This window comes from Seriola lalandi, unplaced genomic scaffold (assembly GCF_002814215.2).
Source record: "Seriola lalandi dorsalis isolate HSWRI2012SDOR001 ecotype SW California unplaced genomic scaffold, Sedor1 jcf7180002054290, whole genome shotgun sequence".
Classification (NCBI taxonomy): domain Eukaryota; kingdom Metazoa; phylum Chordata; class Actinopteri; order Carangiformes; family Carangidae; genus Seriola; species Seriola lalandi.
Window position 1 is genome coordinate 285,829 of NW_019524843.1, and position 25,183 is coordinate 311,011.

Below are 25,183 nucleotides of genomic sequence, written 5' to 3' on the forward strand. Positions count from 1 at the left end.
ATGATCACTGTATGGCTTGACTGATATTTAAAACTGTTTTGTGCAACATCCAGTGTTAGATCTTTTTTTTTTTCTAAAAGGATAATGGAGGAAATAACACCTTAGAGAAAATTGTTGTGAGGGTTGTCTTTTCTGATGAAAGTGTGGATGTGAGGGAGATTGTACATTCTAGTAAAATTAGAGCTGCAACCAACAATTATTGTCATCCTTGAATAATCTGCTGATTATTTCTCTCTGAAAGCAGAGGTAAAAAGCACGAGGACACGTCTTCATGTTGTCTGGTTTGTCTGACAAACTGTCTAGAATTGGATGGTATTCAGTGAATTAACACAAATGACACAGGGAAGCAGCAAATCCTCACAACAGAGAAGCTACAACTGGTGACTGTTTGCTTGAAAACTGACAAACGACAAATGGATGATCACAATAGTTGCTGGTAGTTAAATGCTTGCAGGGTTGTGGACTGATGAATGAGCTCTCACTGTGTCCGTCACTGTCACTCCTCAGACCTCTGCCTGTCCTGGGAATGGGAATGGTTGTCCTGGGATCGGTTCTTCTTCTCCTTCTCCTCACTGTGCCACACAAGAATAAAATTGACCCTTTATTCTATGGTAAAACCAGTTAAACAAATATTTTGACATTGTCAGTGAATTAAAGGTGTAGAAGGTGTTTAATAAAAAAAATAAAAAATAAATAAAAATCCTGCATATGTTTCTTCAGCGTTTGCAGAGTTTTCCTTCACCTGCATGGTGGGCCTGACTAATGCTTTAGAGCAGGATGGCTTCATCTCTGGCTTCATGGGCTTCTATCTAAAAGCGGTAAGATAAACCTTTCCTCCCACTCTCCTAAATACGACTTCCTGATGATGGTGTTTATATGTCATTGCATGATGCTATCTCTTCAGGGTGAACCTCATCTGAGTTCGGCCTACGCTGTGATGATGTCTTACTGGGAAGGCGTCTTTCACTTTGTCCTCTTCCTCACCATCATCCACCGCATGTTCAGAGGGTGAGCTGTGGCATCACCGCCGCCACCGCCACCATCTCTGCCTGTCTGCTGTGTGTTCAGCGGGTTCGTCTTAATGAAACCTGTTGCTTTTCTGTTCATGCAGGAAGTCCTATCGAAGCCTGGGCCTGCTGTGGACGGGCTCCTCCATCGCCCATCAAATTGTTCTCATCCCGGGAGTGGTCATCGGTGAGAGCTGCCTACACAAGCACTGCTTTTCATTGTGTGTATGTATTTAATTTCGAGTGTTGTTTGAGATCCATTTCTGCTGATGACGTTCTCGTTTGTGCAGGTAAATACGGGTCTAACATTCGGCCGGCCTTTTGGAGGAATGTGCCGTTCTTTCTGGCGCCTTTCTGGGCGGCTTCCCTGCTCTTTAGCAGACCCAGAGAGATGCCGGTTGTCACAGCGGACAAGGTACATTTCCACTGATGACACATTTACAATATTCTGAATAGCCTATCTGTAGAGTAGTGGCATCCAACCATCCATCCTTTTTAGACTATTTTTTTCTCCTGTTTCCTCACCTCTGATGATAATCTTGCGACCTCTTAGACTCATGACACGACCCATTGTGTTGGATCCAAACCCCAGGTTGGGACCCACTGCCATAGAGGATCAACTAATTTGTGCTAATTGACTTTTATGATGATATCACAGCCCGAATGATGCTGTATTTTTTTAGGCTCACACAGGTACTAGCCTATATTTGAGATTTGATATATTGACCGATTTTTTGTTTTGTACATTAATGCGTTTTACTGTGATAAAGATCTGTCTTGGCCAACACATATTTAATAATAGGCTTTATCATAAAATAAATAAATAAAATAAAACACTTTAAACTTATAACAAATATACATACCTATACAGCCTGTCAAACAGTTCAAACAGTTGCTGTAGTGCTGATACTATCAATCCTTTGCTTAGCCAATTTTGTCCCTATCATTATATAAATTTGGCTTTAATCACTATTAAGGTATTAAAATAAAGAAATGGACAGTGCCTACATTAACTGAGAATGCGTCTGTGTTGACTAGATCGCAGAGGAGCAGAAGAAAGGTCTGCTGTCCCGCCCGCTCGACCTGCTTCTCTCACTTCTGTTAGTGGGAGCGATGGCCTTCTCTGTTTTCAGAGGCTTTGTGAGTAAAACCACATGCAAGCTTTTGTAGCCTTTTTCCAGTATGTCTGCCTTACTCACTGAGATATCAGGTAACATGTTTGAATACGGCTCTGTCCTCCTGCTGTGTTCCAGGTGGTGCTGGATTGTCCTCTGGACGCTTGTTTCACCTACATCTATCAGTACGAGCCGTACCTCAAAGACCCAGTCGGCTTCCCCAGGGTTATGGTCAGTCTGGAGAAAGATGCACAGGATTAAAGCAAATCTAATGTATATCTATAACTGATTTTTGTGCACAATTCTTCTAGATGCTGGTGCATTTGTTCTATGCTCTTCCCCTGCTGACGGTCCTCATCTATGGTCTGAGAACACCCGGGTGCAGCTGGATGTTAGACTGGACCATCTTCTTTGCTGCAGCCATGGCTCAGGTAACTTTGGTTATAATGTGTTCGTTGTTATTCATATAGCGTGAAAAAGCAAAATGCCACATAACAAGTCTAATGTTGACTTCCTGTTGTTCTCTCCAGAACCAGTGGTGCCATATTGGTGCATCTCTGCACTCCCGCACTCCCTTCACATACCGAGTCACAGCAGACAAATGGTGGCCTGTTATCACCCTCAATGTGCTGCTCGCTGCTGCGCCGGCTCTGCTGGCCCTGCGCTGCCGCACTAACCCTGCTTATTTTATGAATCCTGTTCCCAAGGGACAGACCAACGACGAGAAGAAGAAAAACTAAACCACACACCAGCTGCCGGCTGTCGAGGAATACTTCACGCTGTGATGGGCCGAATGTTTTCTGTGGACTATCTTTTGTGGACAAACTGCTTTAAACTCACAATTTTTCAACCTCAAAACCCAGAGGAAATCTAAAGACACTGCTCTTGAGTCAACTGTTTTGAAAATCAGTCACCTCGTGCAGCACTCCCTGCATGGACTATTGGACCCTGATAAGAAGGCTGTTGATGGAGTTGAGGGCTGTGATCGTCTCGCACAGCTTTCAGGTGACTCATCCAGACACCCAGTTCGTAAAGTCATGATTCTACATCTTTCTATGCAGAAATCCAGACCAAAATCTCTGCAGCTCTACAGCTGAAAGTTTGTTCTTACCGATCTAACATTGACAGGGTCAGTGAACTTATACTTATAAAATCTTGAAAGTCTGAATAACTTACGTTGATGTGATAAGGGAGATGGTAGCAGATGTTACTCAAGAAGAAAAGTCGACCTGGTGATGGATACTGTGCACCGTCTTTGGTGATTCTATTTGTTGTTACTGGGGCTGCAACTAATGATTGATTAATCAATCATTTGGTCTATAAAATGTGAGTAATAATTAAAAAAAAAAAAATGTGTATCACTATTTCCTAGAGCCCAGTGTGATGTCTTCAGATTGTTCTGTTTTGTCCCAGCAATCCATTTTTCACTGACACTGTTTTTGACCGAAAATGATTTAAAAATAGTTCTGCCCTTGAACTCATCAACTTATTAACTAACATTTTAGCTCTAGTCATCTCAAGTGACGCAGTTTCTCTGAGTCTGTTGGCTTATGTCTCTCTGTGCTTTCAACATGTAACAGGCCATAGGTTCACGATCACGAAATCCAAAGTTAAAATCTGCTTTTATTCATCAGCTGAGCGGTTTGCTGGTTTAATAGGACGATCTCCTCAGAAGTGAATATTGTCCCTGCCTGGTGATGTCATTGTGCCCTATGTACAGTGAACCGCTGTGGTAGTCAAACTGATAAGCATTGAACCCTGGATTTAGGTTAGCTGTCACACACAACAGCCGCACAAAAGATGACGTGACGCATCAGCCAGCTGTGCATCACGTAAACTGTTTTAGCCTTTTGAGGTGAATCAAAGTTGCCCTCATGCTGTGTGTACAGGACTGTAGCTGCTGTTAGGCAGAGGTCGTTGTCCTCGGTTGATTTCACGTTAACGGTGCAGTTTATATCTGGAAGTGTAGAGAAACTGGGACCATGGTGTGAGATGAATTAAACATGGGGGGGGGGGGACGCCTATGACAGATGTATGATCATCCCTGTGATTGAACTGCTTTTTTATCAGATCAAAATCATACTTTAATTATACTTTGCGACATAAGAAAAATCTTCTCTTTTTTCACACCGGGGGTTCTGTTGATTCTGGCAAACACAATCTGTTATGTCTCACTCATCGCATGGGGTCATCCTTCTCTCTCCTCAAGTATTCTGCTCACTGACACAACCAAGATGAGCTCATGTACCAAACAGGATAAAACTATTGCCCAGAGTGTAGAGAGCGAAATAAAGTGAGCAGCAAAGAGTTTCATCTGCTGGAGTACCAAACTGGTGACATGATAGAAACAATCTAAGCACAACAGCACTTTCCTGTCAAAGACGAATGGATTATAGGATCTGTGCACAGACACACCAGTGAAACAAAGCCTTGCTAGTGGCTCTGTGTGATGGCACTAGATGAAAAGTCAGGGAAGTCACCGATATTATTTCAGTTCACACTATAAAGATGTGTCACTTGATAGGGGACGTCATTGACTTGCTGGTGGCGCTATGGGAAACATCAGGGGATAATCTAATTCATCGGGCTTCATCCTCTGGGGACCACGAGGGTCTATGCAAAATTTCACAGTGATTAATCTAATAGTTGTTGAGACGTTTACAAGATATAAGCAGATAAATTTGTTGTTTTGTTTTTGGCTTAAATGAAGGATACTCAGGAATGTTGTTCATTTTTTTTCTCACTTTATTAAGAATGAAATACAACAGCAGGACAAAAAGTCATAAGAACACCAAAAAAGTGGATGATCGATCAAATATCAAAGGGACCAAAGACAAAAAAAATTGTGACATTCTACCCATCATGTAAATATAGCCGTGCAAAGATTGAAAGTATTCAGCAATTCAGATACAATCAAGTGGTTATCTCACGAAAGTATTGTATAATCCCATCCAAACTAACTATGCCAATGGGACATATTTATTAGGTGAGAGTGCTTATGAGAACAGGGGAGTCTATTTAATTGGGCAGGGTCCAGCTATTGATCAGGGATCAGCCAATAACAAACACCACAATACTTACAATACAGAGATTAGAGGCAATCATGATTAATTTTGTTATTGATTGTTGGACTTATATACTGGTATAGAAAAACGATGTTACATCGGCTCTCTGAAGTATAAGTAAAAAAAGAAAGCATATTCACTAGCAAATGATTCATAATAAATAGTAACATTACACAAAAACATAGCAAATATCAGAAAAAAAGCATGTCAGTAGATTAAGACGAACCAGCTATTCAGGTACTCTATGGAAAAAAGTAACACCTACAGTACACATACAAAAAGCTCAGGGTTATCAGGGACTGAATGCTATCTTGCATCATCACATCTGTGCTTTGTAAACAGAATACTAGGATGAGTCATTTTTCATGTAGAACAAGCAAACTTTTACAAAAAAAAGAAAAATGTGACTCAGCACTTCTGTAAGTCTCTCTCTTACATGCACACGCTCACACATGCTCACACACTGCTGTCAGTCTAGAGGGCTTTAGTTCATAGACAGGTGAAGGATTCACTGTACTGAGACGTTAGGGAGGGAGGATGTTAATAAGAGTTAGTGTTACAGTTAGTGTTCGCATGGACCTCGGGTTAAAGGAAGTGTAGTGAAAACAAAAAAAGAGGCATCAAAACACCCGAACTCGGTGACATGGAGATATACTTTATGTTAGAGTAAGAAAACCTTATTCGTCAGCTAAACAGAGAGCATGGTCAGAAGCGGGAAAGGAAACGAGAGTGATGTGAACTACTGTCTTTCTTTATGGGCCACAGTTAGCACCTAGGCATCGCAGACGTTGTGTTATTTGGTTCAGTAGTAGCTGTGTGCGTCCTCTCTGGCCTTGTGTCCCTCTCCTCCGTGTCTCCTGTGGCTGCGGCGCTCGTGGTGCTGATTGTGGTGGTGGCGTCTGTACCGGTGTGATCGCCGGGCTAAAAAATGAGAAGGAACCGCGTATGTTTATCTTGTTTTATGTTGTACATGTGCTGCAGTGCCGTAGATAAACAACACAACTCTGATTTTGGTGACTGTTCCTCACACTTGTTGCACCCAGTGAGTTAAGTCCTCCGCTCACCATATCAGCTTATATTTTTATATCTTGCTCTTTGTTTGCCCTTCTCATTGACTTACCTTTACTTTGTATGTTTCTGCATTATATATTTTTCATATTTTAAGGGACTTTATATTTGTATTGTAAGGCTGACGCTGATGTGGCCTTGCCTCACAGCAAGAAGGTTCTAGGTTTGTGGTATTTTTTTTTTACCTAGACACATAACTAAAAACATTTTTGTTCTATTAGTTTTGAATTAGAATTACAACCAATATATCTAGTGACAAACTATGACACTGTTTAAATTTCTGGGGGGGGGGGGCAATGAAGAACACTGGACTTGTCATGTTCATGAAACCAGTTTGAGATGACTTTTGCTTTGTGACATGGTGCATTATCATGTCGGAAGTAGCCATTAGTTGACAGTAAACTGTGGCCATAAAGGGAAACATAGGTCAGCAACAACTGGCATTCAAACACCATTACAACAGCAGCCTGGATTTGTTTTTCAGTGTTTGGGAGTCTGTGTCCTCTGCAGCCTCAGATTTCTGTTCTTGGCTGACAGGAGTGGAACCTGACAAGGCTTTGACCTTTGTTCATGCAGAGATGCTTGGTCTGCTCACCACAGTTGTAAAGAGTGGTTATCTGAATTACTGTAGCCTTTCTGTCAGCACCAACCAGTCTGGTCATTCTCCTCTGACCTCTCTCATCAACGAGGCGTTTCCGTCCACAGAGCTGTCACTCACTGGATCTTTCTTTTTTGTTTTTCACAAAATAGTATAAACTCTACACACTTTTATGTGTAACATCCCAGGTGATCAGCAGTTTGTGAAATACTCAAACCAGCCTGTCTGATCAACAATCATGCCACAGTCAGAGTCACTGAGATCATATTATTCCCCATTAGCCATTCACCCATAAAGATGAGAAATTAGGCTATATCTGCCAAGGAAAGCCAAAACAAATCAATTATTTACAATGACAGCCTAATACTACGAGTTAAATAATTGAAACGGACTGTAAAAATAAATATAAAGCTTCATACTTTTCCTTTGCCTTTTCCTGAATACTCACACTTTGTGCAGATGATCCTGGGTCTCTCCCAGCTCCCATCAGCCCGGCAGCGAGCGGTGGGGATGTGACGTTGGTAGAAGCCTTCAGAGCACTGGTAGCGCACCACCGAATGGATGTCATAGTGTGACCTCCGGCGGCCTATTAAATGGGCGTTCTCCACTGTGGGCGGGGTCCCACACAACACTGCCAAAAATAATTCAATTAAAACCATGTAAATAACACAGATAAAGGTTGGTGTACATGCAGTATTTATTTCACATCAGTCATATTTGGTGCCAAAAGCCCACGACTTCAAGTATGGTAATAGTCTCCACCTCCACTTAGTCCATATTAGTATTTATATAAAACAAATCTATTTTAAAGGCACAGTAACCAAGCTGTGTTTTGCCTGTAGATGGCAGCATTGTTGCTGTATCTGATAGCTGAGCTGAACTGTGGTGAGGCCAGAGGGAGGTAATAGGTTTCTGCAGTAGACAGGGACTACAGCCAAACCACAGAGCCATGAGACCACAGCCCGACAAACAAACACTCACACTACTCTATCCTTTTCTCCCTGTCCTCCTCCATCTGTCTCCTTCCTTTCCTAACTCCTCCTGACCATCCTCTGTGTCTTCAGCGGCTCCCCGGCTTTCGCTCTCTTTGCATCCCACATGATCTCACTGCTTTCACATTCAGGCCGGCTGAGTTGTGGCTCACAGAGGGCGGAAGGAGCGGTATTAGGAGAACCTGGCAAAACGGCTCAGAGGAATTTCAGATCATATTTGTGAACAAGGTAATAATTGGTAATAACTGCAAATACAGTTCTGCTGCGTGGACAAAAATGTAAGTGAGCCCAGTGGATATTGCTTTCAAAAATCAATACATGGTTGGAGACTGAATCGCAATCTTCACTTAAGTTTGTGGTTAACTTTTTAGAGCATCTGCTGCCGTGACCTTTAATGGAGAAAAAAGAGTCTGAGCAGCTCCTGACGCTTTGTGATAAAGAAATGTTTCCTACATACAGAGCACAAGAACTGATGATGAGCCCTGATGACTAACAGGCAGCCAGCTGGTCAACACACAAGGAACCGAGTTGTATGAAGACAGCAAAATTCTCTCCACATGAAATGATTATTACGCTGTGAGTCATGCTGGACCTCAATTTATCAAGCAGGGAAGGACAGAAAGTTGTTGTTTGTTTGCATGTGTTTAATTGCGCTAAAGGAATAGTTAGTTTGTTGCCGAGTACAGTCCAGCCGTCTTGCTGTACCTGTGCCTTTCTTGCAGATGTAGGGCAGGTTGTAGTTGCAGGGCACGTCGTTCCACTTGCCATCCTCATGGGCAATGGTCACCACGCAGTCCTCGCCGCCTGCGAAGAAGTTATCGGGCTGGCTCTCCCTCCAGTTCTCATATACCTGCACGACAGCAAACAGCACAATTCAGCTGCATCTGCTTTCATTTGTCAGGGCTGTCACTGTGGAAATCAACAATCTTTACTCCCCCTTGCTTCAGGCAAAGATGAACACTGGTATTTTCAGATAAATGCCATTTGTAAAATTACAAATGAGATTTAAATGACCATAAAAAACATATTATCCCGATCAGTTTCTTATCATGAGCAACAGCATCTTTCTGCATGCAAAATAGAGTCAGAACAGTTTTCTGTATTGGTGTTTTTATCTGATTCAAACCGCCGTCTGTCCAATCAGATCAAACATCGCCCACACTGTCCTGACGATGCACATTATTTGAGTATTTTAAACTCATTTCATCATGAATGTTGTCAGGGGCTTTAAAACTAAAGTTGGTGATTCGCAGTCGGCGGCACAACAGAACGGCGATCACTAACCAGATCATTCCCGTCAGTCCACTGAAAGTCCTCCTCCACTGTGCGGTCATTCAGTCCGATCCAGGCGTTGTCATGACCCAGACCTGGAAAGAAAATTCCAGTACAACATGATTCTTTGACCTAATTAACACACATACTTACACACTCCCTGGCATACAGTATATCTCTGTGCTTCACACTCTCTGTCCCTTTCTGACTCGTCTATTCCATCACCTTCTTCTCTATCATTTCATTTGTATTCTATTTTCATTTGTCCTCTCCCTGCATCATAGTGTAGATGAACAAATCAGGACGACTATGGAGAAGGTTTTGTTTATTTTTTTTTATCCTGTTTATCCTGTTTTATATCTTTAGTTTCTGAGTGTGCAGGCATCATGTTTAATTTGATTTATGTCTCTAGTTGTTTCCTTTTTTTGTTTTTGTGCATAACTGTGTTACATACCAGACCAACAATAAATACACACATACCATTGATAAACTCCTGCTCCGTAGCAGAGATGACGCTGCTGAGGTGGGCACTGTGCTCTCTGCAGTCTTTCTCTGCATCCTCCCAGGTGTGTCTGTGGGTGAAGTACCTTTGGGACGACGCAGTGAAAGTGGATATGAAAATACATATTTCATACATAATGCAGCGAGACAAGCCTAATTGGTACAGAGCACTGCGGTAAGTGTGTCAGGGAAAACTCAAGGGTATAAAGAAGTAATGCAGATAGACGAGGCACCTGTGGTTGCAGGCAAATATTTTGTGACTCCATTTATTTTCCCAGTGCTGCCAGTTTCTTTTTTCATCATTCCTACCTGTAGCAGTGGCCGTGGAACTTCCTCCAACCATGCTCGCAACCTTCTATGTCTGTAAAGATGAAGAGAAAGGAGGAGCGGAAATGACAGAAGCTAAAATTATTCCTTGAAGGGCATGAAAAAAAAATGTGTGGCTGAATGCAGGAACATGGAGAAAAGACAAAATAGTCTGTCTAAGATAGGAGGAGAGGAAGCAGTGGAACCGTACGCTTCTTTTGCAGAGCGTTCTATCTCATTTGGCAAATAAAGACTAAAATATATGGCTTTGGCATCCTGAGAGGCTAAATACATGAAGTGTAATTATACAGGCTCGTTTTCAATTCACTGCACATGTGGCCCTCTCTCTGCACTATTAGTATTCATTAATAACACCAAGGCCTGTGAATTCATTTATAACTGCAAAGGTTAGATATTCATTAATCCTCATTACAACTAGTGCACAGTACACACACACACACACACACACACACACACATATATAAGGAGGACAGATCTGGAGCTGGAGGTGGCTAAAACCAGTGAGGTGATGAATCAGCGGGTGTGGTATGGGGGGTGATTAGTGCCACATACCACACGGACATACATGTGACTCGTGCCTCTGTGTTTAGTGTTCATACTGCATGGGCTCAAGAGACTAGACTGCCTCCTTTTTGTTGTATCACGGACTGCCGAGCCAGTACTTGTGGGTTGGTTGCTGCCGTACGCCTCTTTGATAACGTAACATGGATCCTGATTTGCCTATTTTGATATTTGAGCGCCTGCATCAGACTGTTTTTACACTCAGCCAATTCATTGCTAGCTTAGTTTGGTTTATATTTAGCGACACAGCTTCACATCCGCCTGCATATTTTCTGTGGCTTGTTTCTCTGCCTCCTTGGTTCTCACTGTCATTTACTTACTTATTTTTTGGAAACAGCTCGGCTGGCTTTGTCCAAAGGTGCCAAATCTACCTACCAGCATGTCTAAAGCTCAGATTAACAAATTGTATCTTGGCAACTCTCAGCAAGAAAACAAATAAGCATATTTTTCAAAATGTCAAACTATCTCTTTAAAATTATCTTAACACCTATTTGTCTTGATTGTCTTGATATTGTATTCTGTGAGTTTACCAATTTAATTCTGCTTGTTTTTATAAATTGTCTTCTCTTTTATATCCCTCTTTCCAAGAAATTCTGTTTGATTGACAGGTGGTGGCAGTAACATGCACAGAAGTATGAAGTATGGAAGAAGCACGCCAACAAACAAAGATGTAAAAAATGCGTTAGTCATTGCATTTGTCCAAAAAGCTGCGTTGCAAATGTTTGATGAGAAAAAAAAAAAAATTGAATCAACAAGTTTGTTTGTATGACCTCAGGGATACACACAATGCGTTTTGGGAAGAAACACTGAATGTAAACATCACTTTTGTATGTTTACAAGAAAACCCCACAGGGCACCTTTAATCTACAAACAGCACATAACACTGTTACAGCAATAATCTTGAACCATAAAAACACTATTACAATCACAGCAAACACAATAAAATTGTGTTTTTGATGAGTCCTACCAACCAAATAACAAAAAAATGTGCAAATAGTAACTGGTGCTTTTTGTGCACGCAGGAGATCCAGTCAGTATCCATCACCCTGCAGCCCTATGACGCACAGATACACTGTCTGATAGCTGCAAAGAGATGCAGCCTTGCGATTCTGTATTATGACATATAGCGGTAACAGACACTGCACACTGATCAGGATTATTTCCACCAGCACCTTTTACTGCTGGTGTCAGACAGCCGGGAATCTTAATAAGTTCACCACTGTGGTTGCACATACAACAACGTACTGAATTTCTTGGCGCTGTTCAGTCCAGTAACGTAATGCATGATAATCGTCCTCAGATAGCTTGGAGTCGTGTGTGTGTGTGTGCAGTGCTCTTCCTCTCACCTTTCTCACATGTGTCTCCTCCGTAGCTGGGCAAGCAGAGGCAGAGGAATGCATCAATCTTGTCAATGCAAGTGCCTCCGTTTTCACATGGCTCGGACTGGCAGTCGTCAACATCTGTTGGGAGGAAAGAAGCGAGGATAACAGACTTGGTTGGAGATCACATTAGGGTTCAAACTTAAGAGATGTTTTCTGCTGAAGAGATGTTGTTCATGAAGAGGAGTAAAAAAGTCGGAGGCGTTCAAGAAGTGACACAAGAAGAGCTGGTCATTGCTCCCGGTTTAAACAGTGTAAGGTGTCCATGTCGGTGTGTATAGTGTCATAATTCAAACAGGGTGAGAGCAGAATAGAGACAGTCTAATCTCCTTTACATTCCTTGTTTGTCCTCATTCTCTCACAGACACTCTAAAAGCCTTTCAAGTGTTGCTACATCCTTCTTTATGCGTTTACAGATCTTAACTTGATGTATGTCCAATCTCTTATTTTGTCTCTTGTTCATTGTCTCCTTTTACAAAGGACTGAATGAGGGAGAAACGGCAGTCTGCATTGCTTTTCCTTTAAAGCTGTTAAAGTGTAGACATAAATTTTGGTGGACGAGTGAGCAGATAGAGCTGAACTTGGTCTGGGCTCGGCCCCCCATTTTGGCAGACTTCCACACTGCTGAAGAGTCCTCAAGCAACAACAGATACGCTACCAGCTCCAGGGCTGCTGCTCTGCAGCTGACGGTGCTCTCTAACCTCTCTGTGGCAGGCGAGAGGAACATTTCTCTACAGGGATCAATAAAGCATCACTTTATCATTGTAAATGGAGGGCATGTAATCTTCTTTCAACACTGTGGGGTTTTTTGGACCCAGAATAACAGATATACCCCAGGACTGCAGAAATCTATTAAAACTCACAGCGAGAGTGCAGAAAGAGAGCTACTTAAAAGTTTAAACTTACTTCAGAGTATCTCCTCAGATCTCGACAGTTACTTAGTTTCAAGCAGGAAGCTGAACACTGAAAAAGGTCAGTGGCTATGAGGAGCTATTGTAAATGTGTCAGACGGATCAAACCAGAATGACCTTTAGCCTCACACAAGACTTTCATACTTCACACTGGTGAGGTTGGCTACATAAGGATTCGTTTTCAGTCTAGTCAAAAAAAGAAGTGAATATGGCAGTGTTCTAGTGTGATACTAAATGAGATTGTTTTTGAATCTTTTTTAAAATACAATTTTCTCGGCTTTAGTAACCTAACCTAACTTTAATGTTTTCTTTGGCATCAACTACTTTTAGGTTTGATCTAACTTTAATCTGACAACAGGGGTTGTTTATGTGTTTATGAAGATGGCAGCTCTTTTATGACAGAGGGAGGAAAATGAGGCTGTTATTTTTGAAGAAAGACAGAGTGTGAAAGCGTAGATTTGAGCTAATGTGTTTTCTTGTAACGGGCTCAAAGTTGTGATCAATCAAACTATGTTGTTTGTCTGTAAGATCAAATAGCAGTTTAAAGGCATAAGTAGCCTTAAAGTTTTTCAAAAGCCACTTTTTTTATTGAGAAAATAGCCTTCTTTGACAGCTTGGTTCATCGGTTCAAATCACTTCAAACCACCATGAGAGAGGAATAACACTGTGGCAGAAACACGATATAGGATTAGATCTACTTCTCTACTTACTAAAGTGTGGTGAAATTGTACCAAAAAATTTATAATATGAATCAAGGATTAGTCATTTTAATCATAGTTGTACCAAGCTCAGACTGTCATTTATTAGAGATTAAATTAAACAGTGTGGGTGCAACCCAGCAAGATAATCTCCAAATAGTTTAGGCAAATGAAACTTCACCTGACAATCACACATTAGTGTGTTTAGTCAAAAAGGGCAGAGGCTGGATTCCCTACAATGTGATGTGGAAGTTTTTTTTTTACATTTTTGTCTTTTTTTTTTTTTTTACCAGCACTGGTATTGACTCGGACCTCATATTCTTAATTCTATAATAAAAAAATCCTAACTTAAAAAAAAAAAAAAAAAAATCAATGACCTTGAATGACCTTGAGATGTGCGAGTTCACAGTTCCAACTTTTTCTTTCTATTAAAATCAATCCAGCTCTTTGTTTTTCCTCTAGTCCCTCTCATCCATTATGCAGAGGGGAAGCTGCTCCTCCGAGAGATAATACTGCAAATTCTGCAAATCCATAACAAAGCCTTCCAGCATACCCACGCATCAGCTGCTGGCTGTCATTTTGATTGTCTCTCCATCCGTCCCTCTGTCTTTCTATGACACGAACAACCGACAAAATCGAGTAAATATTAAGGTGTTCACAGCCAGAATGTGGATCATTTATTCATGAAGCGATCATTTCCTTGAGGAATGGCTGCCTAACGAGCTGAGCATGTGTTAAGGAACAAATTAGGGCCCTTAGGGCAGATATATACTGTACCTCTGTCACAGTGTCACAGAACCTCTGCAGAGGTAGTTCTACCTGCTGCGGGACAAAGGGGATCAGCTACAGCGAAGCTCTCTTCTAAAACACAACTATATTTGGGAACCAGTTTAGTTCAAGAAATGGGAAGTAAAAGTGGATGCACAGAATCCTCTATCTCAATATCAATATACACAATACATATTTGCAGTATTATGTTATAATACAATTGTGCAAACTTGATTGAGGAACCTTTATAGAATATATTTGACTGTGAATTAAATTAATAATTACCTGAAAAAACAATGTGTTCATCACAATGATGCAAAAAATCTTGTAAACCTGATACAATGTGGTACTCATCATTGATTTCCAACATGGCCAACAATGTCTGATGCAACCAGAGTTTGCTTTTTTTGGGGGCATTTTTGCCTTTATTTCGATTGGTGCAGTGACAGAGAGACAGGAAAGTCCGGGAGAGAGGGGGAGTGACGTGCAGCAAAGGGCCACGGGGTCAGACGTGCTCTACCAGGTGAGCCACCGAGGCGCCCCGAAGAACTTTTGAGGCTTTTTGAGTCATCTTACTACCTGTTTCACAGTCATAGCAAAGTATGAAAGATATCAATAAGAACCAGTAGGGACGATGAGGCATCCACCATCCATGGTTTATCTTTTCAACTGTGAGCAGCCCCTTCATTTCCTTTCTGCTTTGCATTGTGGTTTAGTAAGTAATAGTTTCCTTCAACAGCACACTCAGAAATGGACAATATTTTGAATGCACGCTGTTTGCTTTGAGTACATTTATTTTGTCAGCTTCTCCAAACCTGCTTAGAATCAGTGTTCAGCATGGATTTGGGACACAGCGTGACGCCTGCTGTGGCTGGAGCTTTGTGAGCGTCAGATTTGGAGTTGCAGCTACGTGGCTGACTGTGGGTGTATATTTTAACCTTGAAGAAAAAAAAGAAACACATCTGGCTCTCTGATACCACTGCACCATAAATACAGTGACACCTCCGCAAGTATAATTCTTGCCCAATCTTGTCATTGCCAAAGATAACAGGCGGTTCAGAGTGAGAGGAAAATTCCATGTAAACAAAGGATTGATCAGGAAGATTTTGAATCTAGTTACTGTCGCACGCTTCATGCAGGCGATCCTGACCTGGTCCTTCCTGTAATTAAGTATGTCCAATCTATGTGTGAATTTTTGAGGGTATAATTACAAATAACCTTTAGGTACTTCCACCAAGAAGGTTATGTTTGCTCCGCTCTTTGTTTCTTAGTTTCATAAAATCCTATGGATGGATTTCCATGAAATTCAGGGTGTTGATTTGTTTGTTGGTGCTGATTTGAATCTGGGATTTCTGCCATAAAATGATTTTTCTTTCTTCTTTTTTCAGCCATGATGAAACTCAGCTAGGCTTTGACATGATTCCAAAACCTTCACGTTCGGGACAAGAAATCAAATCAGCTTAAAAATTCAAGTGACTGTAATAATGTCTTTGGGTGTAACAGCAAGTTAGAGAATCGTTGAGCGCTGGCACAGTATCACAGAGATAGATCCATTTGTACATGCAATCAGCATCTTGGCTACATGGCACTACTTTAGCCAGGAGTGTTATTTGTGAGAAGAAAACGTTGCCATTGAAAGCTACCATGGCTACGACCTTGAGGGACAATTACCATCACCCTTCTCTGACAGTCTCATCCTAACCTTTGACCCTAGTATCTAGTCAAACTCCTCTCTCACTGTGACGGACAGCTCAGCCTCTGACCTGCCAACAGGCCGTTGAAGAGCCTTAGGCCAATATGTACAGACCAGAGCTGGCTTCATTATGCCGGTGTGTGTGTTTGTGTGGGATATGTTTGCGAGTGTGTGTGTGTGTGTGTGTGTTTGAGCATAACTCACCAATCTCACAGTTCTCCCCGGTGTATCCTTGTGGGCAGTAGCAGCTGTAGCCCGTTCCCTGAGGAAGGCACTTTCCTCCATGCAGACACGGGTTTGTCACGCAGGGCTCCACCTCCACTAAAAGAGACAGACGGACGGGGGGTGTGTGTGTGTGAGTGTGTGTGTGTGTGTGTATGTGTGTGTGTGGGGGGGGTGGATTTAGGGATTCAAAAAAAGGGAGTTAATTAGTGATAATGTAAAGGAGAATGTTTTTGTTAGTTTTTTTTGTAAATGTGATTTATTTGGGAAGGGATACAACACGTGCGTTTAAGCTCTACAGACTGAGTAAAGCTCCATTTATTTCTTTCCGTGGTGATCCTTTAAAGTCAGATGGCTTCAACGCAATTCCCCTCAGCACTGCTCTGGATAAAAATAAAAATCAATGTATGACTCAGAAAAAAAAACACATGCCATCCTAATTTTCCATCATTGCAGTTCAGCTAAAACCAGCGGTTACAACAAACACACACAAACACACACACACACACACATACACACACACACACACACACACACACACACACACACACACACACACATATCCATTTCACACTCTGTCTCTTTTCAAAGGGATCAGAAGCCACAGAGCCTCAACCTCGCCATCCACTCACAGCCACAGTTGTCATGGTTACCATATGGAAAGCAAGCCTTGGCTCACTCCACCGAGCGTAGTGGGCAGCGTGAGAACTTCAGACATTAGCCATCCTCAACAGAAATGAGCAGACCTCCCGCTGAGCACCTCGGCCTCGCTATTCACCCCCAAAATGTGTGCGTGTGTGTGGTCTCCTTCCACAATTACACATTTCCATATCAATTGATACACCACCACGTGTTTCTCCCCTGAGCCGCTCATTATAGCAACTTAAGGTCTTTGAAAACCACCACTCGTTCATCCTGTCCGCAAAAGCTCGGCTGTGGGAGTCTTTGTTCTGCCAGATCTCTCTCTCTCTGACACTGAGGACTGCTTAGGAGGAGGTGGTGTTGGTTGGAGCAGGTTGACACTGTGTGTGTGTGTGTGTGTGTGTGTGTGTGTGTGTGTTTGTGTTTACACGGCACGATGAGCGAAAATCAATACCTTGGCTATGATTAGCCCTGAAGCTGATCCTGGTCAATAACTAACCAGAAGCAGACATCTCAAGCTCACATCCTCTGAATTATCATCATGCCGGCTGCTGTATTGGACAAAATAAATGTTCAGGGCTTAAATAAATAAAAAAAAGAAAGAAAAAAAATGATAGAGAGTTTTCAATCAAGGACTCTGGTACAGAGCGAGATTTCTCAATAACTTTAACTCTATAGATTTATGATAAATTTTGCAAAGTAAACCTCTGTGCACATGGTTTGAATTCTGCTGAAGTCAGGTGCTAAAACCAGCCATGCATTTCATTTAATGTACAGCAGTCTGGTCCAACGTGGACTTGCACCCTCTGCATCAGTCAAGGTCATGGCACGCCTTGACAAATAAACTGTTATGACAAGCAGATTTACGACAGTATGTATGTGTGTGTGTGTGTGTGTGTGTGTGTGTGTGTGTGTAAGTGTGAAAAATAAACCTTGTGCAATTGGCCATTCATTAAAGCGAGTGGTGCAGAAAAATCAATAGTAGGTAGAAGGAGGCCGACTGTCCCTCGCTCCGCACAGCAGCTGACACCACCGGCACAAACAACAACAACAAGCTGGCAACAGCAAAACCCAACTAATAAGTTTACAGAGATAGGACGGTTAGGGGATGATACTTTGCAGCAGCAGCACTGGGAAACCTCAAAGCATTAATCTACACATCACACCTAGCCTTTGCTATGAGTAATCACAGGTACTGCAGTGGAAACACGGTTTACTTTGGAAATATGATTTTTGGAGAAGGAGTTTAAAGACATCGTTGGCATTTCTGTGAAGGCAGGAGAGCGCGAAGAGGAAGGTGAAAACAAAGAAACTATCTGCAATTTAAATGTTACAGGAAAATGAAGAAAAATCAGTTTAAATAAATCAAACAGGAGAAAGAAACTTGATGGATGACTGCGTCTTTGTGCTCTGAGCGTGAATCCATGTGTATCTGTGCTTGTGTGTGTCCACGTTTTAGTGCAATGTGCTTCGCTGCTGAAAGTCCTTGAATCCAACCTGAGGCCCCTTTTTTCTCTCCTCTCTCATTGATTGAACTAACTGATGAAGTGCTGCGTGATCCAGTCAGGAGAGCAAACACTGACCACCACCATGAAACCCAACCACAGGGGACTGAGCAGGAGCTGGGAGTGTGCACACGTGAGTGAGACAGATGTACGCTGAAAGCCATTACTCTGGTCCAATCTCTCTGCAAGCGTATCCATCCACCTCCTCTGTTTGTGCAGCAAAGATATCAGTGTGTTTGTGTGTTTATGGCCTTCTGCCTGCATGACTCCAGGGTCTCTCAGTCAATCAATCAACCCTCATACTGTACACCAGCAGTCCAGATGGTTACCCTCGGCTTCTTGTCGATACAGTTTACAGCTGATTTCCATCTGCAGATCCCCCCGAGCAGGCAGCTCAGCCACGCCTGCTGCAGACATGAGCCGCTTTCAAAGGGCGCAAAATAAATCACCATAGAAATGTGTGATAGCATGATGTCCGTGGGGCTTTCAAATGCCGGGTGATAAGATGTTTCCTGCATGCGCTCTCATTATCAAGCGGGAAATAAGTAGTAAACCAGGTGGCCAGCCAGGGGCTTCACTGAGATATACGGTGCTGCAGACTTAATGGACAGACTGTGTATGGTGGCAGGGGTGTGATCTCTGCTTGTGATGGGAATAAAAGGTATGTAGCCAGGGAATACACACTGAATGTTTTGAATAAATAAACCAGTGGAGAGGTCAGGGGAAGGGGAAATGAAAAGGCCGTCTTACAGAACAATTCTGTTCTTTTACAACCAGGATCTTATTTTTATCGTTTCTTTATAATAACAGTGTTAGCAAAGTCATTCCTGAGATTGCACAGCAAGGGTTAGTCACATCGCTTGCTACATTTCATCACTCAGTTCAGCTCTGTCCAAGGTGCCTTTAAAGCCTCCACACCCACACATCACACATTTTGTATTTAACACATGTAAGAATAGAAAACAAGACATTATCATGTAATAAGTAGCCAGCCTATCCATCCACAGCTAATGCTTTCTTAGCTCCAATTACCACAAGCAGGTTCACACACCTATTCACTATGAACAAAGCCAGGTAATGTCTCAAAGTGGGCTACTGTGAGCAAGACAGCAAGACAATTTTGGAGTAGCATTTCTCTTCTTTAGATAGAGGCTAACCACCGCCCATCAACTCCGGTCCCTGTGCCAAGCTAATGTGTAACAGACAGCTCTTCTTTTATTTTGTTCCAAGTTATATTTTTGGGCATTTTTACCTTTATTCCGATAGTACAGTGAGAGATTGACAGGAAAGTCAGGGAGAGAGAGAGGGGACGATTTACAGCAAAATGCCACAGGTCAGAACTGAACTCATGGCCACTGAGGCGCCTCACGGACAGCTCCATCCACTGAACGCACTATCAGACAGCACAAAATGAGACCTCCATAAAATGTCAGCGTACTACTGGATTAGATATGTAAAAAACTGTATCCCTACACTACCGGTTACTGACAAACGGTCACCACAGAGGTGTAATGCATTGGTAAGTAAAGTGTTACTGCACTGGTTATAAACAAGGTGATAGTTTTGCCAGAATGTCTGAACCACTTAATTCAGAAGAGTGAGAAAGTGAGCGCACCCAAAATATCAGTAGCATTCGCAGCAAAGCATCGCAAACACTCTGCGCATGTATAACTGCAGTGAGCAAACAGAGATGGAAACAGGCAGTTTGGGTAATTGTTTTACACTTTGTCTGTGTTTTCTCTTGCAGATAAATTTGATTAATCTGACTGTTGTGTTTTATTGACCTGCTTTTTTAAATTACATTGCCGTATCCACAGTTGTCAGCGATTAAATTGTTTTTATTCCTGCCAGAAATTATTGCCAAAATACAAAAAAATAAAACTCAAGTTGTAATTAATAAATCAGAATTATCCTTAAAGACTATCAAATTAAAATAGTGATCAGTGTTCAACATCTTAAAACAGATAAACAGTTCTTACTCGTTTGGCCCAGAGTTATGGTACTGATGTTTGATCCTCTGCTGCTCTCCTCATCCATGTTGCCAGGTAACAGGGCCCCTGAGCCCACAGCGTGAGACCAAGCCGGCTCCTCCTCATCCGAGGGCCCCGACAGTAATGGAGGATAATCCAGAGAGCTGTTGTGACTCACTTTCTCCACTGGGACCCAATGAAGTGATGTTAGGGGGTTGGTGGCGCTGTCCTGGTTCTCTGAGAGAGGAGATGGAGATGGGTCTCCTGATCCAACCATTTGAGTTGAGGACTGGGAAGAGGGTGATGCTGGCGAGGGTGAGAGGGATGGGGTCTGGGAGGTCGACAATGGTGCATCAGTGGATGGAGAGGGGGAGGAGGAAAAGGAAAGAGACGGGGACTGAGATGGCGATGATTGAGAAAAGGACATAAACGCTGAGATGGACGGGGATGGTGAGGTTGATGGCGATGGAGATGAGGACAGTGTTTGATATGGGTCTAGTGAGATCGACGGGGACGGGGTTTCTGCTGGTAAAGCGGACGGGGATTTAGACGTAGAAAAGTCAGCGCTTTCTGACCCAGGAGTGGTCATCACTGTGGGCTCTGGAGGACTGGCGGTGGTAGTGGCAGTGGTGGTGGTGGTAGTGGACTGTCCTTTCCTGTGACCCCTTTCTCTAGATCTTTCTCTGGATCTTTCTCTCGGTTTACTTGTTCCAACCGGTCGTCGTGAGACTTGTATTTCCCCTTTTGCCTCTGCTCCGGTGATTTCTCCGCTCCCCTCATCTTCTCCTTTCCCCTTCTCCTCTCCTCTCCCCCTCTCTTCTCCTCTGCTCCTGTCCTCCCCTCTGTTCTTCTTCCCCCTTCCTCTGCCTCCTCTTCCGCTTGCTCTGGAGGTCACTGTCTCCTCCCTCTTCTCACCCGGCTGGGTTGTGGTCTCTGCTTCAACACGGACCCAGGTATCCCCGCTGGATGCGGTAATTTCAGGTGCAGAGCTGGAGGCGGTGAAAGTGTGCGTCTCTGAACTCTCCCAGCTCTTGGTGCTCTCTGTAGTCGTAGGAATACCGGAGGCGGCCAAAGTAGATGCCAGACGAGTGGGTGAGTCTTCACTGGCTGATGAAGCGTTCTCCTCTGGGGTACTGCTGAACCATGAACTTCCCCAAGAAAGCAAACCTGCGGAGGGTGCAAAGCAAAGAAAAAGAAAAGAGCAAGGAAAGTCAGGCGTGCAATTATGGCAGACAGAGGGAAACGTGCAAAAGACAAAGCCAAGAGTGACGAACAAAGTGAGAATCATCTTATGGATTCTCTATGTCTTGCCAAGAGAGGAAAAACAAATGCTTCAAAGCTGTATGAGCTACTCATCAGTTATGTTTCTTCTACCACTGCACCAGCACTGTCTACACTTCAATATTATCAGCACTTGCAAGAAAAGCTCTGTGGACACCGCAAAGACAAGCGTTTAAAGGAAAGGTTGGAATAAAGCTGAACATTTCCCTCTACAGTATGTTAAACATTACTGTCAAACACTGCTGGGATAAATATAGCCAGAGAACGCTGTGTGTAGGGGATGGATGAACTAATGAAATCCATGTCATTACGTTTACAAAGACAGTTAGACAGTTGGAATTGTTTGTTTGAAAGGTTTAACATTCAACACTGAATTTAAGTGTGAGCTTTCAAATGAACATTACACCGTGTTCATGTCATATCAGAGTTAAGGTTATTACCAGGTTCTGACTTGAACACCAGCCACTCATGTACACATCTGAGTTATAATCACAACAAAAGACTGGAATTAGTGCCTTGTGTGTCTGCCTCCCCCACTCAGACTCCTTGCAGATTACATCCTTGTTTGTCCAGAGTTATATTAAGTATTAACCATTTGTGTGAAATTTTATCTTAATTGCTGTGTGAAGTTTCAAGATATGGCTAAAAAAAGTGTTTTGTCCGGTCACAGTGACACACACCTTTGAACACCAAAATCTAATCAGTTCATCCTTGAGTGCCAGTGGACAGATATTGAGATATTGCATTCAGGTCACTGTGACCTTGACCTTTGACCTTTAACCACCAAATTCTAATTAGTTTATGCTTGAGTCCAAATGAATGTTTGTAGCAAATTTGAAGAGATTCCTTCAAGGTGTTACAGAGATTTATAACGTTCACAAGAATGGGATGTACGTACGTTCGTATGGACGGACAACCTGAAAATATAATGCCTCCGGCCCTGGCTGGTGCCGTTCACAGTAATTACACCCAAAATAAATGAATGTAGTGCTGAATTGTCAAGGCAAGATTAAATAATGTGTCTAAAATAAAATGTTCAAAATGTATGAGAATATATGGCAAGAACAGGCGAAGTCTTATCTGAGCTCGTTCACAGATATGTTTCTATTACTGATGACATTTAAAGAGATTGTTTCATGTCATTATCATGTTTAAAACTTTAAAACTTTAAAACTGAAACCACTTTTCATTAAACTAAATGAAGACAATAAACGTATGAGTGAAGGTCTAAAACCCCTCTGGACCAACACACACACACACACACACACACACACACACACACACACACAAAATCAGGCTAAACACAATGAAACTAAGGACCACCACAGTCTCACAAATTGCCTCAGAATTGAATCAACAACTCTGTAACACAGTTTCAACGAACAGCGAGCGGGGATGCCTGCCATTTGAAAACGGCTTTCTTCCACAGCCAGCACATAAAGACCTGTAAAGCCGAAGGCCCCCTGGAGTAGTGGGAAATACAGGTTGATGAGTTTGTTTTCAGTCTTTCTCCATCGTCTGCCTGCCTTCATGTGTGAAAGAAAACTGATGTTTTCATCCCACGATGCCTGTGCCTCAGTGTTGATAATGGGCATGTAGCTCAAGAGAGACATTTGGAGACATGATTTCTCTGCGTGGCACAGAGCAGCCACAGTCACGGAAACAAGCAGGCTACTCCTGTTTTCGGTTCTGGATGCTCCATGTAAGCACTCCATTAAAATATATTTCTTAAAATGGGTCTATTTGTACAGCAAAATAGGTTCAGCTGTGGTTTAAACCACTCAACGATGAGGGTTTCCATTTGATTGAGAGCCTGGTAGAGTCAGAAAAAACCTGCATTTTGATTGGAAAGGTGCCTAAATGAGTGAATCTAACCAAACATGCCTAAGTTGCAGCCAAGACAGGAGCTGGCTGAACTCTCAAAATGCTAAGCAGAGAAGCTTCAGAGCTTCCTCTCCTCTCTCCAGGTTTAGCTTCCACTCAATCAGTAATATAAAGATTCTGGTATGGCTGTCGCACTGTATACATGTTTATACAATTATGAATATAGAAATAAACAACATATTTTTGTTATGTGGCCTCATAAATTTTAAAGAATGGATTCAAGAGCTTGTGAAGAATTATACAAACACTTCATCTGAAGCGCTGTTAGATGAAAGAATTTAAAAGTCTCTCCTTTTGGTAAGTTACTTTCTAAATGCTTGTGGGGAAATGAGAATTACAAAAGCAAATCTGCAAATGGCCTTTATAAAGCTGAAGAGCAAGCTTTATAAAGGCTGTCTAATGTAACACAAAAGCAAGCTTTGTGTTACATTTTATTTTATTTGAATTTTTACATACTTTCAACTGAGTTTAAACATGGAACAGCACATGATAGAGAGCTGTGCACCCCCCCTCCACCCCCCAAGAGAAATAATTGAATAAGATTAAATAAAAAAAAGTCACAGTATTCAACCTAAACAGATACCAAACAAGTATGTTCATTGATGAAAATAGCCCATTGTTTGCAGTCCTCTGTGAGTTTAGGGTGGGGTTTCTTCAGGTCTGCGGGTAAATAATCTAGAAAAGGAGACCAAACCTTGAGGAACAGCTCGTCTTTTCCTTTTCAGACAGCCTGTAATCTTTAAGGGGGGAGGGTGTTAAAAATGTCCCTGTACCAGAGGGTGACACTTGGCGGGGAGTCTTTGATCCAATTGTGCAAGACGCACTTTCGTGCAATTAAAGTGAGCTTCTCAAGAAGGTTGTAGTGTGATGTATGGAAGTGCAATTCCCTGGTGGAAAGGTCTGAGAGGAAAAAAAAAAAGTTTTTTTTTTTTTTTCATTTTTATGTTAAATGTTCCACTAATTACATTGGAAATAGATGCCCAGAATCTGGAAAATAGTTTACACCCCAAGAAGAAATGGAAATTCATCCCCATATTAGAATGGCAGAGGAGAAAGAGAGGGATTTATTTTGTGCACGGTAACAAGAGTGTGAAGAATCTACTGATGCTGAATCTCCCTTAGGCTCTTTCATGTACACGTGGATCAGATCAAGTCTATAGCCGCTTTCCAATAATTTCCAATATATTCAGTACCTATATCTCTTTGTCATTTATGAGACGCGTTTGCCAACTCATATGTCAAAGGAACCGAGAAGTGAATAAAATGATGATATAAAATGTTTTGGCTCTTCAAGGTAAATCTCTCAGAAGAGGAGTTAACAGCTGGAAGGACAGCAGAGCATTAACTTTAAATAAGTCACCAAGTGCATGAATCCCCTTGTTAGAGAACACATGAAGAGAAGGCAGGAAAGTCAGGATTTTAGATATTAGGAGACAGTGGAGATTTCACATTTTTCCGTCCTAGATATTTTGTTATATCATACCAGACTCTGATACCCAGGAATCAATACAAATCTCTCTCTTCAGATATATATGTAACCAAAGCCAGAAGTGGCATGCATGACCGGCCCAAGTTCCAAGATACAAAATTAGGCATAGAAAGTTCATCCATATCTGTAGGTAGTTGTAAGTATATTACTCCTCTGTCTAGGCCAAATAAAATTAGAAAATGCCTTTTTCTAAGTCCTAGTTGAATTTCCTCTGTAATTTCAGGGGGCGAATCTG

The 25,183-nt window shown here is 42.2% G+C and overlaps 2 protein-coding genes across 2 annotated transcripts in view; one reads left to right on the forward strand and one right to left on the reverse strand.

Moving 5' to 3' along the window:
- Window positions 1-3,486, forward strand: part of LOC111654791 (transmembrane 6 superfamily member 2-like) — a 4,688-nt gene extending 1,202 nt beyond the window's left edge. Inside the window, exons 2-10 of the mRNA XM_023405926.2 lie at window positions 508-611; window positions 721-818; window positions 905-1,008; window positions 1,112-1,194; window positions 1,298-1,422; window positions 2,046-2,147; window positions 2,261-2,353; window positions 2,434-2,553; window positions 2,653-3,486. Coding sequence (XP_023261694.1) covers window positions 508-611; window positions 721-818; window positions 905-1,008; window positions 1,112-1,194; window positions 1,298-1,422; window positions 2,046-2,147; window positions 2,261-2,353; window positions 2,434-2,553; window positions 2,653-2,862 — 1,039 coding nt within the window. The 3' untranslated portion in view covers window positions 2,863-3,486. The remainder of the gene's footprint in view (window positions 1-507; window positions 612-720; window positions 819-904; window positions 1,009-1,111; window positions 1,195-1,297; window positions 1,423-2,045; window positions 2,148-2,260; window positions 2,354-2,433; window positions 2,554-2,652) is intronic.
- Window positions 3,487-4,844: 1,358 nt separating this feature from the next.
- The window catches only part of LOC111654782 (neurocan core protein-like), a 47,956-nt gene continuing 27,617 nt past the window's right edge, over window positions 4,845-25,183 (reverse strand). Inside the window, exons 12-20 of the mRNA XM_023405918.2 lie at window positions 20,304-21,461; window positions 16,160-16,276; window positions 11,853-11,966; window positions 9,928-9,979; window positions 9,598-9,704; window positions 9,130-9,212; window positions 8,551-8,695; window positions 7,302-7,484; window positions 4,845-6,108 (exon numbers count right to left, since the gene is read on the reverse strand). Of these exons, the coding sequence (XP_023261686.1) occupies window positions 5,990-6,108; window positions 7,302-7,484; window positions 8,551-8,695; window positions 9,130-9,212; window positions 9,598-9,704; window positions 9,928-9,979; window positions 11,853-11,966; window positions 16,160-16,276; window positions 20,304-21,461 (2,078 nt within the window). The 3' untranslated portion in view covers window positions 4,845-5,989. The remainder of the gene's footprint in view (window positions 6,109-7,301; window positions 7,485-8,550; window positions 8,696-9,129; window positions 9,213-9,597; window positions 9,705-9,927; window positions 9,980-11,852; window positions 11,967-16,159; window positions 16,277-20,303; window positions 21,462-25,183) is intronic.